At 35.3% G+C, this 16,840-nt stretch overlaps 1 protein-coding gene across 2 annotated transcripts in view; it reads left to right on the forward strand.

Moving 5' to 3' along the window:
• Nucleotides 1-8,226, forward strand: part of Pabp2 (poly(A) binding protein nuclear 1) — a 75,456-nt gene extending 67,230 nt beyond the window's left edge. Inside the window, exon 8 of one of the 2 annotated variants that reach the window (XM_081756309.1) lies at nt 5,587-8,226. In XM_081756309.1, coding sequence (XP_081612435.1) covers nt 5,587-5,623 — 37 coding nt within the window. In that variant the 3' untranslated portion in view covers nt 5,624-8,226. The remainder of the gene's footprint in view (nt 1-5,586) is intronic. The other variant, XM_081756318.1, reaches the window with a different exon arrangement.
• Nucleotides 8,227-16,840: the final 8,614 nt, after the last annotated feature.

Raw genomic sequence — 16,840 nt, forward strand, 5'->3', positions numbered from 1 at the left:
CTATACTATTTTTTTTTACTACTTATTTGATATAAATTACTATACTACATTTTTACCTATACCGGGTAGAATTTACAGTTGGCGTCACGTAACCATCGTATAGTGTGACTTGACAAGGGTAAATGAAGTTACGTAACTAGTATCACCCTCTTGCTTTAATATCCACGTTTCAGGATGATAGGCTAGCTCCGCATCGGAATGGAAATAATTTTGTGTGTACTTACAAATAGTCATTTTCAAGAGTATAGTAATAGAATGTAGTTTCATTTCCCTGTTAATCCTTTAAAATTACATAGTATATTTTTCCATTTTCATGTAACAGCAAATATTTCCCAAATATTAAACATGTTTTTTCAAAGAATATATAAAAAAAAGTATTTAATTATTAGAGAAAAGAAGTAATACGTCGCGGTTATGCAGTGTAGGCTAAAGAAGGCTGTAATAAATGTAAATTTGTTGAAGTGGAGTAGTTGGTGTGGTGAGATTATAAGAGTCCGTGTGGATGGCATAGTACCAGGAACTCCTAATACTAAAAGTGAGCACCTACGATTCAATCATGGCTACTACTACCACTCTCGCTGATATTTGATACCGTATTAACAGCCGAGAAAAGACCTCACAGTTTCACGGAAAAAAAAAAGGGTTTGTCAGATTTGCTAATTACAATATATTGTGGTATTATAATTAAAAGGTTCAATAGGCACATAGCCGAAAAAGTATTATTTGATATGGGCTGACAATGCATGATTTGAGAGATTTTGAATCTCAGGCATATACGCTTAGATCAGATGCACTAAAATTAATAAGATGTGCTTTTCGAGGTCCTGATCAAAATTTCCAAGAGGCAAAAGTCAGTTGCTTCTTCCAAATGTTCAGAGGAATTTTTTTGTATGTATATATTTTAACTTATCTCTTACACTGGGTCCAATTGTGTGGCATACATCAAACTACCACAAAAGTACGTAATAAACATAGGTTGAAAAAACGCGGTTTCAGAGTATAATCCCAGAGTTAATATTTTCCTATGAACAGTTTTGTTTTTCTTTGAAAAGGGGCTGCAATGGCCGTGGTAGAGCGTTCTCCTTTAGTGCGCTCCCAGCTCGCGCCAGGTGAGCTTTATGGTGGGCAAATATAGTGTGCGTGGGTTTTCTCTGGGTTCTCCCGTTTCCTCCCACTTCATTCCACCATTTCATTCATTTCTTATCAGTCTCCTTTAGCATAGCCGGTATAACGATGGGATGTTGAAAAGGTGTTGTATTATTTGGTTCTGTGACGTACGAAATTATTATTACATGAAATTGAATCTTTTGTAGCAATAAATTGTAGAGAAGTGAAGGTATGTAGTTTTATCCTTGAAAAAAATATTGTTCGTATTTAATCTGTACTTCAGTGTTCCTATACTCGGATTTTCTTTATCAAATTTCTTGCAGGTATTTCATCATTTTGCAACATGGGTATTTAGGTGGAGGGTACATAATCCCCTTTTTTAAAGCCAAGTGGTCAACTGTCATTCTTTCAGTACGCGTTGTTCTGGTTCAATGTTCAATAAAGGGCCTTGATTACAAACCCGAGTAGTGGTTTGGATCCTACTTTAGTAAGCAGTAACCTTGATGTTGAAAAAGGAAACTATAATTCAATAATCCTGTAGGAGGTCTGACAATTAAGTTTGTGAGTTCATTCCATAAAATGTGCTACATTATTGCTGCATACTGATCTGATTCCTTCAAAGTTACGATGCTAGCGCCGACTGCGTTCTTCGAAGATTTTTGGGACTCGATTTCTGGAATGACCTTCAGTGCTGCTATCGTTATTAGCCTTAGTGTCATTAATATTATCAAAATGGTTTCATTTCAGCACTTTTGATCTTTGGCTAAAGAAAAAGGTCATTGGAGTGCGAGATCAGGTGAGTACGGCAGTTGGCCTACCGCAGTTCTTTTCTGGTCAAAAATTCGTGTGAATAGTGCCGTGTACCCAGGTGCATTGTCATTACAGATAAGCCATGAGTTTCTAACGAAAAATTCTGGTAGTTTGCGTCTCACCTCACGCAATCTTTGCAGCACTCCCATAGCACTTGGTTGATTGTTTGATATCGTGATACAAGTTCGTGGTGTACGATCTAAATATCTAAAAATGTTATCATTTTTAGATTTGTGATTTTGATTGCCGGTACTTTATTATTCGTGGAGAGTCAGCTATTGTCTTCCATTGAGCACTTGTCGCTTTATTTCAGGGTCATACGCAAAGGCCTAGGTTTTATCACCTGTTAATATTCGTCCCAAAACTTAGTCCTGCCTCTTCAACAGACCTGTGCACATTCCTACTCTCCTTTGCTTTTGTTCATCGGTGAGGTCTTTTGGATCATTTTACACTCACTTTGAACATGGCAAGGTCTTGAGTTAAAATTATGCGCACAGTTTCTCTATTAACGTTCACTTCATCTGTTGTGAATAGTCAGTCGCCAATTTCCACTCATAATTGACGAACTTTGGCAGTTTTCGTCTGTTCGACTCGTTACAGGCAACTTAACCCTCTCATCATCAGTCATTGGTTTCCTCCCTTCCGAAAATCATTTTCTTCATAGTATTCTCGCCGTAAACGTGCACTAACATTTTTCTGCATTTTACTGCCTTCTTTTTCACCTTCGCCACAAACTTTACGTTCTTTGCTCCAATTCCAGCTCAGACATTTTCACGACGGGGAACGCGTAAGCATAAACAACAATGCATACGAAACTCAGTACGAAAGTCATGCATCAACCCAAACACTGCTGTGGCACTAAAAAAATTCTGTAAAAATACAAAACCGCTTGTGTAGCGTCGCCCTTGATCATAACACAGTGGCAAGTTAGCAGACTTAATTGTCAGACATCGTATTAGCTTCTGAAATTGTTTCTTGAACTGCCTTTCATATATCATACAATTTTTCCTCCAGCTTAGAACGAAACGAACGCATTCTTCAACCTGTAATATTAGTCCTTATCTGCATGGTCTAAGATGCTCCGTATTTGATGTGTTTTCGATGTTCTTCGAATACTTAATAAAACTATAAAATGAAGGACGATATAAAACGTATGGACAATTATTCGGTACCGAGCAAAGTTATTTGTAAATGCGTTTTTATAATTTGTTAATGTACAGTTGCATCCATTCCAGCAGAATGGTTTGGGGGAGGGGGATAAAAACATGGAACATTTTATAAAAACAAGTAAAATGCAAGCATTTATACAGTAAGTTATTGACAATAACTGTCGAAATATTTTTACAGTACAGGGTGATTACAAATTGATACACTCGATTTGAAATACACATATCGTACAATCGTTACCAACGGAGAGAAAGTGAGATCTGTTGCAGTACATAATATTGCCCCATAAGCAACACGTCGCCGCTAGGAGTTGGCTGCTACCAAGGACAGAAAAGGTTTGTATCATAATCTCCACGTATTCCGAATCCCTATGTGGGCATCGACTAAGTGGTTGCAGCTTCATCTGGGACAAGATATCTTCGGCAGGACGGCACATTTTCAGTACGAGGTTACAAGTTGTCTCGATAATCGTCTACTGTCTACTGAATAGATGAATTGTTCATAAGAACAGTGAATTTTTGGCTTCCTCATTCCTAAAGCCCTCGAGTAATATTGGTATGATCTCGACTACCTTAGATATAGGCAAAGTTAACCAAGGGCGCTCTGTGCTGTGTATTGCAACAGAAATTTTCTGCAAGTTTTCCTTTAAATCTAACGTTAAGTGTTTCCATTTTGATAAACAAAACTATTCCACTTCTTTAATTGGTACATTTATTCATCTAGATCTAGGTGCCCAGATGTAAGAATTAGTTTCTCTCTTTGGTACTAGTTTTTGTGTGTAAAGTTACCGATGTCCAAATTGAATGTGTTACCTAAGAAATAGAGCTTAGGGGAAGACATACAGAAGTCCATTTACAGCTCTTGTATACTTCAGTGGATTCATCTCACTGAAGTATCAGTTTCTTGCCACTTGATAGGTTTACCTTATTCCACATCAATTGTACAACCATTAAAAAAAAAAAAAAAGGCTCCAGGGTATGGATTCTGTGTATTTTGGTACACACAATCCCAGGATGAATGAGTGTCAAGTTTATATATATATATATATATATATATATATATATATATATATATAAAATATAGACGAAAAACGTATGTCCTCCCTATCCAAAATCACAAACTTTTCTCCCCTCCTAACCGAAAAAAAAAAAACTTCAGGCAGTCAATCGTCCTGAGATTTCAAAATTTGGATTCTATATAACAAAATACTTCAAATCCATATCCTGGGGCCCGGTGCACAGAACTTTTGTGTGTGTGTGTGTGTGTTATAAATGCAAAATGAATTACCGTGTACATTTTAATGAAAGGTAGAGCATCGTCGTCTTTTATCTCATGTACTATTCCAATTAGTCAGTTTATATTTCATAAGTATTTATGTGGAGGTGAATATTATTTATTTCACAACAATAATGAAAGAAGAAAGTGTGTACCATATTGAGCTTGAAATTTTTTGAGACTAAGCGATTTGCATAACTTTTGTTTCATTCACTGCGAAAGTTACTATTGTCATTATTCTGTTTTACACCTCTTATCTGATCTACAAAATCTTTCTCCTTTGATATTTAGTTTATGACAAAAGAAATTTTATCGTACTGATTGTTTTTGCAAGATTATTCTAATGTCTCTCTGTTTTCCAAAAATAATAACTTTGTACAGAAATGTAATATTGATAACTCATTGAAATTAATACGAACTTATTCATTGAAATTAATACGAACTTATGTAAGAAATCATCCAATTTGAATTTCGCTGAGTAATTTTGTTGATTATTCTGTTAAAAGAATGAGAAGTAAATGAAATAGGTTTTAATAGAGAGACTAGAAAAACCTTGGAAAAAAAATAACAAAGTCAATTTTTTTACTTCTGTTTCACTGAGTAACTTAAATTTCGAGATTGCGTATCTAGTAAATGCCATTAAATGAAATAGATTTTACTATTGTTTATCTTGCACCTAATTCTCACTAAGTTAAAACTACCAGCGAAATAGGGAGGATGAAATGCCAAATTAGAGAGAGGCGCATCCATGTGCATAAATTCAGTAATTTTTGAAGTATTTAACTTTTTACATGGATATCAATTTGCTTTAGTTATACAAAATTGAATACCTGAAAACGTAGTGTTGAATAGTTTTTTAAAACAAATTTTATTCAGTACTTGCAAATATTTAGTTAACGCTTAAAAAATAGTCTTTCTGTCAGTTTTATGTAAATATGAAAGTAGATTTATTTCATTTATTTATTTTAGTAAGTTTTTGTTGGCAAAATTGCTTGCATGTCCTTTTTTTTTTAATTTAATCTCGTAAGTAGAGGTAGTAGTTGCTGAGAAGTAGTTCTCCCTAGAGTAATATTGGGCATAGTTGCCTACCAAAAGAAAAAAAAAGACAAAGAATAAAAAAAATGTAACTTGACTAATGTATTGTTAAAGAAAAAAAAAATCAATTTGGTACATAATTAACGCCAACAGTGCCATAAGCTCTAATGCGAACTACTTCTCTTCATTCAGCAGGTACCGGCGGACAGCTTACTACATGCCGTACTGAATTTGCTGTTAAAAAATAAACAAATAGCAAAAGCAAGGCAAAGCAAAGCAGATAAACGGAATCCTGTGTAACTGGACGTCTGTACCATCATTCATTATAATTTTCTGAGTAGCGAGAACATCAGCCATTCTGCATTGTGCCTATATGTGAATTCCAAGTTAACGCTGTATGTATGCGTAAGCTTTTATCTTTTTTCCCCATTTTTTAAAATTGAGTTTGAATTCATATTTGAATGTATGCAAATGTGTGCATGTGATCGAGTGCTTATTTTCCTTCATATATATTATTTCTTGGCCAATCAAGCGCTCTCCTCTCTCTATCAATATATATATATTATTCATGATTTAAATCTTAAGGAGAAAAGATCAACTGAAAGATGTAATCAATTATCCCCCGAAAAAGACAGAAAAAATAATAATATAACTGCCTTACACTAGCGTAAGATTTTTCTGTGTGATATAACAATTATTCATTGAGTTTCAGACTTATGTTCCATCTCAAGTTTTTATCAAAGCAGCTACCTTAAACATTATAACCGTGTCTCACAACTTACGAAATAGATATAATATTGATTAAAACGGTATAGATTTTAGCGCATGTAAATCAGGCTAGAAACAATATTTATTTTAGTGGGAGTTCTCAATTTGAAGAGTAACCAGCTTAAGGTTGTGAATCAATTGGCATTGTGAAATGGCCAGATAGAAATTAACTTGCACTCGATATATGTAATCCTAAGTGAGTTTATCCAGTTGAAATAATAAAAAGTTCGTGTTAGCTTTTTATGTCCGGTTGAAATAACAAGGTGCGTGTTGGTTTATAATTGTTACTTTATCAGTTACAGTAGTTGTTAAGAGAAATCAGTTTCCGATACCAGTTCGGCTTATTTTATTTGCACGTGTGGTTTGTTTAATCAAAACTTGACGCGTTTTTAACTTTTATTTTCATAGTTATTAGGAATTAAAAACCGGAGAAATGTTATTGGAGTTCTCCAAACGGGTAACAAAAATGTTTAGCTATTATCTTGAGTACTGCGGCACATCGTAATTCAGTTTATATGCGTCTACAAAACTCAATTGTGGAGGCTGTTTGAGCGTTTTACTAAGTTAATTATTGTAATTGAAATATATTGTACTATATAGTTAAAAAATTATTTTAGTTGTTTTCCAAGTTGTGTACAGTCAGTAATACTTCGAAGAATCCGTTGAGAAAATCTTTATTACTGGACGGACACACTTTTTTTTTTTTTTTTTAATTCAGTATCGAAGATAAATAAAATCCAAATTTTCAGATTCATTCAAAATTTAAGGAAAACATTCATTTCTTTACGTTAGACAGCTAAATTGTACTAAAATTTAACATGAGAAAACGACTTAATGCGGGTTTAAGTTTGAAATTAATATAGTTTACTTCCTATTCCGACCATGATCATAATATTCGTAAGTGTGGCGGATGTTTATAATACAACATACCGTATGAATCTGAACGAATTACATTTATCTATTTACATTATCGATTATCTGACCAGACTATTTGTATTTCGAATGTCTGCTGCGATCAAAATTCGAGACGGAAAATAGGTTTATGAGGTTTCTGAAAACTTAAAATTACACACATAGGCACAAACTTGAAAATAGAAGTTAACAATCAAAAGCACCGCATTTTATATCTTAAGTTAAGACACTAAATTTTAAGAGTATCAAATCCTGCATATGATGTAATATCAGGTAAGTAGAAGTATACAGCTAAGTGTGTAATCAAAAATAAAATAAATAAAGAAAAAAAATATGTATGCTTAAGTCTTCAGAATTTTTTCAGTTGTTACAAAAAAAAATCAGCTTTTGTTTTACAGTATTTAGTGTAAATTTTTACTTGTAATGATTATATTAATAATTGTTTTCTAATTATATTAATAATTAATAAAACAAATGTTTAAATTTAAAAATAAAATCTTGAACATAACGAACATTTTGTGGAATGTGAATGTGAAGTGAAAAAATGGAACAACAATTTAAAAAAAAAAAAAAAAAAAAAAAGAAAGAAAAAAATGTAATTTACTACCTGGTTCTTCCGCTGAACCAATATATTTTTTGTGTTCAACTATGTACAACATATGGTGTAAGCGCTTTTTTTCTTTTCAAACAATTTGTCTGTAGACTATAGTAACTATATTTAACGTCATGTTTAGTGAATTAATATTTGTGAAATTAGATTAGAATTAGAAATAGATGTTACATACACACACAAACCTTTAACATATATCCCACATCGTATAAAACACTGAACATTTCTGAGGTGAAAGTAAGTTACTATATACATTGACATCATAATTGATACATTCATATACATACATACATACACATACATTCGTTATATAAATACCTTAAAATACCTGTGGAACCTTTCCTAGCATTCCAGTTTTCCTTTTAGTTTTCTTGGAGGGAGGGGTTTCAAAATAAAAACAAAAAATAGTCAATAAGAAAAAGATATCTTAAAAAATATATATATATATACCAAAAAATATGGGGGAATATAAAAAAAATGTAAAAAAAATCAAAACTGTATAAGAAATTTGGCTAATAAAGGTTCATTACTATGTCAAGAAATGTTCATTTTTGTTTGTATTTCATTATAAATCTGATAAATGCAAATATGACTTGTGTTCTACTTGACGGTAAGTTTTTACTCTAAGGTAGAATTAGATGAACGATGTTTTCTTCAAAGGTTCGAAAGCGTAGCTAAGGTGAAGGAATTCATTAATCGTTAGGAGTTCAAAGAATGTATATATACAGTAGTTAACTCTTACGTGACTTCCTTTGAAGTCCAAGTAACTATATATACACAAGTATATTGAGTGTTCTAAAAAAAATGGCGTCAAAGCAATATATATATATAATTCAAGTCCTCGACTGGAGAGACAAATTGCACTATGTGGTAACGTCACAAATAAAGAACCATAGATTAGATCTACTAATCTATCAAATAGTTATATCGCTTCTTTCCAGATGGCAACTAAAGTCAATATTGTTTGACACTAGCATTCCTTATTAGTGTAGCAGTAGATTCAACTTCTTGTATTCGTAGAGTAATGCTAATGGCTCTAAGTTAATCTGCGACGTTGCCACATTGTGAACTTTTGATTCCCCGTAGCGCTGAAGGAGACCCCGGAGGTCATACCATCATAACTTTTTCGCTTTATTTTGGCCTGTAGAATAGTGCTCTGTGGTCCTTGGGCGCAACTTTCAGAATACCCAATATATATGTATATATACAAGATGTTAATGAACTATTCCAACAAACTGTAAGAGATGATTTCTCACATCAAAATAAGTCAAAAAAGTTCCTATGGACCTGTGGGAAGAAGTGCATAGTTTCAGAGCTAGGGCTGTCCAAACTCGCGAAAAAGCCAAATTTCAGGAGGGCATATTTTGAGTTCGAGAAATCGTGGAGTGGTGGTCCTTATGAGTGTAAAGGAAGTCAAGCATATAAAATCCAAAAATGCATATTACATCAATTTTCAGTGGGAGTGCAGGGTATTCTGTACAGGGTGTAATTCTCAAATTTGCTCTGAATGGAGTTTTCAGATATACCCTGATTTCAAGAAAGGTCCAAAGTAGGCAGGAGGTAAGCCTTGACAATCTACGTCCAATGCCTCGGAGGGAAGTTGGAAGTGTTAGGAACCGGCAGCTCCATTTGTGTGTGCGTGCGTGCGCGCGCGCGCGGAATAACTTGTGTTGCGATGTATTTCGTCACGGTATATTTCACATTTTCTTCGCTTACAAGCGTGAAAGAAAACATCCGTGTGCTTTTTCTCGAGTACAAGAGACCGTGCTGTTGACGATCTTTAAGACTTATCATCGCGCCAAAGGATTCTGTGTTCACTGCCATCAAGGCTCATGGTTTGCCGACTTTGGACCAATCATAAAGTCAGATCATATCTCAATAATCGGTTGATGGCATGTGTGGGAATTTCACCCTGCAGGGAATACTCCGTACACCCATTGAACATTAATGAAATACGCATTTTTGAATTGGGATATGCTTGGCTTCCTTCCTGATAAGGACCACCACTCCACAATTTCTTGAATTCGAAATAAGGCCTCTTGTGATTTGGCTTTTTCGCGATTTTGGACAACCCTAGCTCTGAAACTATGCATTTTTCCCCATAGGTCCTTAGGAACTTTTTGACTCATGTGAGGAATCACCTCTTACAGTTTGTCGGTATAGTTCATTAACACCCTGTATATAGATAGTTACCTTGGTTTAAATGTAGTATTGTTTAAATTTATCTTTGGAAGCTTATTAGTCTCGTTTACTAATATTGTTTTTATGATTTTCAGTTGAAGGAAACTTATTTGTGTCAATAAGAGGAATGGGGTGAAATGACGTCTTTCTTTATTGAAGAAAGAAATTTGAAAATACAGGTTTCATTTTTTTTTTTTTTTTAATTAATAGTTGAAAGGTTTTTCAGAGGAACACCTTTGTTTCCATCAAGATGGTTTGTCTGTTAGCTATCAGAACCATCCTCCACCTTTTACGGGAGGTGGAGGGAAAGAAATGGAGGAATCCAATGTTTTTCGTAAAAGAAAATATCAATTTTCGAGCTCCCTTAAGCTATGCTTGCTTCAATTGGGATAAATCATACTGTGTATAAATCTTAACCTATTCTACGCATTTTGGTTCTTGTTTCATGTCTCTAGACCAATTATGGAGTGAACTACAGGGATTTGATAGTAACTCTTATGAATATCGCATTTCGCCAGCAACTCTTATGAATATCGCATTTCGCCAAAGAACTTGCTTGGGCTCAATGGGGATTACTTAGGTGAACATACTGAGACTCCTAAAGATTAAATGAGGATGTGTTACCGTGTTGCAACACGTGTGAGAATTTCGCTTAGGCGTCCGCTGAACTCTTTCCATCTCGTTTGGTAAACACTTCTGAACATGTTACAATGCGGCAACAATGTAATGTTATTGGCTGTTTTTGCAGAAACTCTTCATTGTGTGTAACACTTTGCTTATTAACTACCATCATGACGTTTGATTTCCAAATAGTTTTGAACTGTCAATTCGTTTGTTTTGATCCGAGCATGAGTACTCAGATGTTTATTTGCAGACGTCAATGCGTATTCCGTATGATATGAGACTTTCTAATCTCAAATTACATTCGTATACATGGTTCAGTTGTCAGGGAATCAGATCTTGGTAGAGATAGTAATCAGATATGTTAACCCAAATCAAATTATAAAGGCATAATGTTAAAGAAAATACTAACATCAGAAACTATGCGTATTTGTTGAAAAAAAATACAAGATAACTTGGGAATAAATGCACTTTTCATATAATGTAAACAACTGTTGAGTTTTGTAACAATAAAAACATATCTGTTCCATCAAACAGTCTGAGACAGCAGCGACATAAAGCTCGCGATCCCTCTTGCAAAAACTGACTCCCAAGAGGCAACGAATCCCGGCAGGCAGTTAGTTTTTGAACACATTGTTTTTAGGAATATGATATAATCCATGTTGATGATAATTCAGGGAACTGTAGAGCGTGCTAAGAATACTTTCTACTTCAGGTCAGGTGATTTTAGCTTGTTTTGTCATTTTTGCGGTATTTTTAACGTCGGAGATCGACTTGCAACATTAGAGGACCCGTTACCATAAGACGGGGTTACTTTGAACCTGATTTAAGGAATTTGAAAGAAAATCGCATGTAACTTACAAACGTAATGATTTAGAGCACGCGTGTAACGTATTTTAAACATATAATAGCTAGATATACAGTGAAACCTCTCAATAGCGGACACCAATGGGACATGAAGTTTTGTCCGTTACTGAGAGGTGTCCGTCATAGAGAGGTTACAGAAATTTAATTTCTCATAAGGGTAATTCTATGCAAATATACAGTAAATACATTATGTATGGGCGTAAATACGTAAAATTCAATATGAAAATAGTCTTATTTAGTACAATTTGAATTACTGGGAGAGATGAAGGAGAAATTCATTTCTATAAATCATAGCCTATTATTGCTGGGCAATGTTTAACGAAAAAGGCATGCTTTTTCCTCTACAACGGTAATAAAACTCACTAGCAAGTGTCCTCTAAAAATCCTCAGTACGATTGCAGAAGAAACATGTGTGTGTGTGTGTGTGTGTGTGCGGCATCTTCGTTGACAAAATGGATGAAAAGGCAAGCTATTGGGGGTGCATATTTATTGACCCAGGCCCAATCACAAAGAATACCCTTTTACAGAAAATAAAAAAAAAGGAAGCCGGGAAAAAACCAACCCAGACTTGTTCCAGTATCATGAGTAAAAGAAAAATGTTTCTTTTCCAAAAAAAGTAAGAGAGGTAGCATTGCTCGTTGAAAATGTTGTTGTAAAACAAACAATGTTTGTTTTGTTATCTATGAAATTGTCGGTAAAGATGCAAAGACCAGAGGAAAGGGATTAAAATTGTTAGGGAAGGGAAGATCTTTCGCATAGAATTCCTGGCCTTACGACTAACCTTGCATGAGTGTTATTGCTTATTGAAAATTTTCTAGGATTTCTGCCAGAAAGCAGTTTATTGCGGAAAAATTACAAGTTCAGCTGTTCTGTTTGAAGGTTCACCAGGTTTGGACTCGAAAGATACACTTATGGGGAAAAGACTTTTCTGTATACTGTAATATATCGCAGAACCGAGAACAATTCCTGTCCGTTATGAAGAGGTTATTCAAACGTTTGGGGAGAAAAGGACTGTCCGCGTCCGTATCTGAGAGTGTCCGTAAAAGGGAGGGTTTTGTTCCGTAAGAGAGCATATATTTTTGCCGGGACAAACAAATCTGTCCGTATTATAGAGGTGTCCGTTAAGGGAGGTTTCACTATATAAGGAAAACATTTGTGCAAGTGCATTAGTAAACATTCAGTATGACCATAGTTATTGAAATATAAACTTTAGTGCAAAGTTACCCCATTGGGGGGATATTTTGCACAACATACAAAGAAGTATGCTCATCATATTTATTTATAATATGTTTCAGATACAGTACTTGGCCATTTTACACTGAAACATTTTAACATTTTAATAACAATTTGAGCTCAAGATGGTACAGCACAACAGCAACATTACAAAAATAGCTTATTTATAGATGATCTGAAAGTATACTCATTTGAAAAAAACTTCTACAGTCTCTGGTAACTGATTATAAAAACTGACAATTCGTTTTAGAAGGGACCTTTGGACATTATCAACTCTCGCCCCTCGAATGTAAAAGAGAACACTAGACCGTGCTGTTCTAGCGGGTACGCGAAAATTGATCTGACCTAATAACTGTTCACACAATATATGGCCATTTACAATTTTTTTGCAAAAATAATTAGGTCAGAAATTTTGTTTCTCGCTAGGGGAGGTTTGATATTGAGGGACTTTAAAACGTAATTTTTATTGGAAGTGTTCGGAGGTGAGGTACTCGGTAGGATACAATGGCTAAAAAGAAATTAATTACGGAATTTATTTATTTATATTTAAATGAGTAGAGCAGACCATAGACCAGATAGGAGAACAATAGGAGAGGGGAGGACATTGGTACGATTTTTACTTACTCGAGATTCTAGAACATATCATCAACTTAATAAACATGATCTTTTTCCTACTTAAACTGTGTTTCTTTAGCTACATTTACAATGTACAATATTGTTTCTACTAATGTCCTATCTGGAATAAATTACATTTTACGAAAGATATGCAATCTGTACCAATGTTCCCCATGTAGGGGCAGATTGGTATGAGCAAAGTGAAATATCACACACACTTTTTGATAATAGAGATAACGTATTTTTTTTTTTTATTTTTCCATGGAATATATTGAGATACAATATTCTATTAAACTTTCACAAACTCAGGTATTTTAACGATAGATTTAAGGATCTACAACAGCAAAAATGCAAAATAAAAACATGTTTCATAAAAAAAAATGTGAAGATTTGTAAGAATCTTTAGTAATTCAACAGATCTAGTTCAACCTGTTACAAAAAATAATAAATAAAAATAAAATGTCCACTACTTGCTTGTGTTCTCATCAAAATTTAAAAGTTCCGCCAGCTATTTACAAAGATAAAAACGTACTATAAATGAGGTTCTGTATCTATAAGGAAAAATAGAATAAATAACCAAGGGCTACCTACAGTTTACAAAATTTTGACATCTTTCTTACCTCAGTTACTAACTAAAAAAGATGTTATACTTTTGGTTCGAGCGTCTCCTTGTCTCCAAAAAAGGCGGAGCTTTGCTATTATAAAGGTAACCAAGAAAGTTCTGCCGCTTTTTCACCCACAACATTCGAACGTCGATATGTCACCTAAGACGTACCTGGAAGATAAAAAATAGTCCCATCAGCGTCGACGACCTTCTGTCAACGTTCTGGAAGGCCATGGATTTCATCGCGGTAGAACAGGTGATAATCGGATGGTGCAATGTCCAGGGAGTATGGCGGATGCAGTAGTTTTTCCTATTCAAGGCATAGAATGGTGTCCCGGGTCATCCTAGCCACGTGGGGCTTAGCGTTGTCCTGTAACAGGAGGACCCCTCTGCGATTCAGATGTGTTCGCTCCGTAGTTTTGAGATATTCTTGAATACAAACCAACTGGTGACAGTACGCAGCTGCATTGATGCTCTGACAAGCTGGTAGCAGTTCCCGATTCACGATGCCACGAGCATTCCACCAAACACACAGGAGGACCTTCTTTTGATGCATTGCTGGTTTCGGCTGTTTTTGAACCGGTTCATGGGATGCTAACCAATGATTATGGCGCAGTGGAGCTTCGTGCACGACACACTTCTCGTCACATGTCAACACACTGTCCAGAAATGGCTCCTTCCTCAGGCAAGACAAAAAAAAAAAAAAAAAACGGGTATCTGCTCGCTTTCTCGGATCCAGTCATGTGGAACCCATCGACCCAACTTGCAGTTCTTCTCAAGTTGATGATGGGTGCCGAATGGTTTCTTCACTCACTGAATTGTAGTCTGTCCTCACATGTCTGGCTACTGTTCGCCTTAATCGCTGCCTGAAGATCTTCATTTTGCACATGTGTTGATCTTCCGGCACGTGGTGCGTTTTCCAGTGTTAAACCGCCTTTGCACTGTTCACGTGGTCACGACACTCTCACCGGAGGCCTGGCATATCTTCTCCCTTGCTACAGCGGCGTTTGACCTCAGTTTGAACCTGTACACCATACTCGCCCTTAGGGCTCTCTCTGGAGGTCCCATGTTTACGCTGTCCTTACGCAAGTTCACTGTGTAACTGAACTGCCACAATCAGGCAGTATGTTGGGTATATCCACACTAAACAACTGACCTTCGCCTTATCTCTATTCGCATTCAACTCACGGTGTGAGGGCCAATTGAACACAGACTTCCACAAAAAGCCACAGAACTTTCTTGATTACCTTTATAATAAAGTTTCAAGACCTTTGCCGAATAAGTTTCAAATTGGTTGCTGAAAGTCGAATAAATATTACGCTTACTATACGCTGGCTTTTAGTGTCCATGTACAAGTTATATATATTTGAGGTTGATTTTGTTAGAGATGTGCCTATTAAAATCACTCGCATGTTATTATGACCTGGGGGGAGGAATCTTAACATTTTTGCTATCATGACTCCTAAATGGTTAAACAGTTTTCCATTCGAAAGTTTGTGTACCTATCGGCTATATCTATAGTTTCGGAAAGTCGGAAATATAATAGGAAAGTTTTCCATATTTTGGTTAATTTATTTTTATGCTTTGATTACGGAAATCAAGCGATCACACAAGAGGTAGCCTATATTATTAGTAACTTTTTCTACTTGATGTTAATCACAATGAAAACTGATACATGGGAAACGCACAAAGAGTAGTCTACCCTTATAATTACAAATGGAAGGAGTAGATTGATATAGAGCAATGGGAGCACATTCCACCCCACATGCATGTGTACTAATGTGCCCCAACCGAACTTCAGGATCATTAATTCCTAAACTGAAAAATTACTCCACGCAGGGTAATTGCACATAAATGAAATTATTTGTAAAGTATTACACTTCTATGCAACATACGTAAGTTTTCAAAAATCCAGTGCGTATTACAAATATAAGCTTACAAAGACATAAGTGAAAATGTTTGCTCTAAGAAATCAAGTTTTTTTTTTTTTTTCCACAGAAAACTCTACGTCTATCCATCAACTGTGCCTCACAATGTTCGTTTGTCACCAATGTTGCCAAAACCAAACTGTTGTCCATTTACCTCTTCACAGTGGAAAAATATCTACCTCGTACATATGTGCCCCGTGTACCAATGTTCTCCCCCTCTCCCCTACGCAAGTGGGAGCAACATATGATTTATAGAACAAGGAATTAGGATTTTTTTGTCAGTGAATCGATAAAGGAGTTCCAGTTTTCTCATAGCAGTACAAGATATTGCGTTTATATGATCCGCAAAAGTAAGCTTACTGTCAATGATAACACCAAGATCTCTGAAAGAGGAGACAGGATTTATGTTCTTATGACCAATTCTGTAATTGTGGTGTATGGGTTCCTCTTTTAGAGAAATCGTAAGAGAAGCACATTTTTCAATGTTTAAGCTGTTTGCAAGAGTTACACCAGTTGAGAAGAATTTACGCATCATGCTGAAGAGCAAGAGCATCGTATTCGGATTGAACTTGTCTGTAGAGTTTACAATCATCAGCAAATAGAATATTGGTAGAGCTGTTTGTGAACAAAGAAGGCAGATCGTCCATGTATAAAAGAAGTGGACCCAGAACACTGCCTTGAGGAACTCCAGAAGTTACGGAAATAGTCAGGAAAGTAACCTGAAACTGAAACTCGTTGTCTTATTACTGAAATAGGTTTCCAGAAGACTATTGCTTGTTCAGCGTATGCTCTAAACTCCAATAAACAAAATAGTTGTGTCTTTCCGCTTGTCACAAATAAGATTGGTTAGTGATGTATCACTCACTCCCCACGGGGAGGAGAAATTATATACAGTCGCTCACATTAATATTCGGTTTTTATTAGGAATTGCCAAAAACAGATTGGATTTGGATAATAACGTAATTTATAAGGCAAAAGATACGTGAATATATATTGAACTCTGGAAGAAAGAAAAAAAAAGTGACACAAAATGCTAATCAATGCTTGGTAACAGGATGTGAAACAGATAATGGGACAAACATACCTCCTATTAATATTCGGTTTCGA

Source organism: Thermobia domestica, chromosome 1, assembly GCF_964235325.1.
Source record: "Thermobia domestica chromosome 1, izTheDome1.hap1.1, whole genome shotgun sequence".
Taxonomy (NCBI): Eukaryota; Metazoa; Arthropoda; class Insecta; order Zygentoma; family Lepismatidae; genus Thermobia; species Thermobia domestica.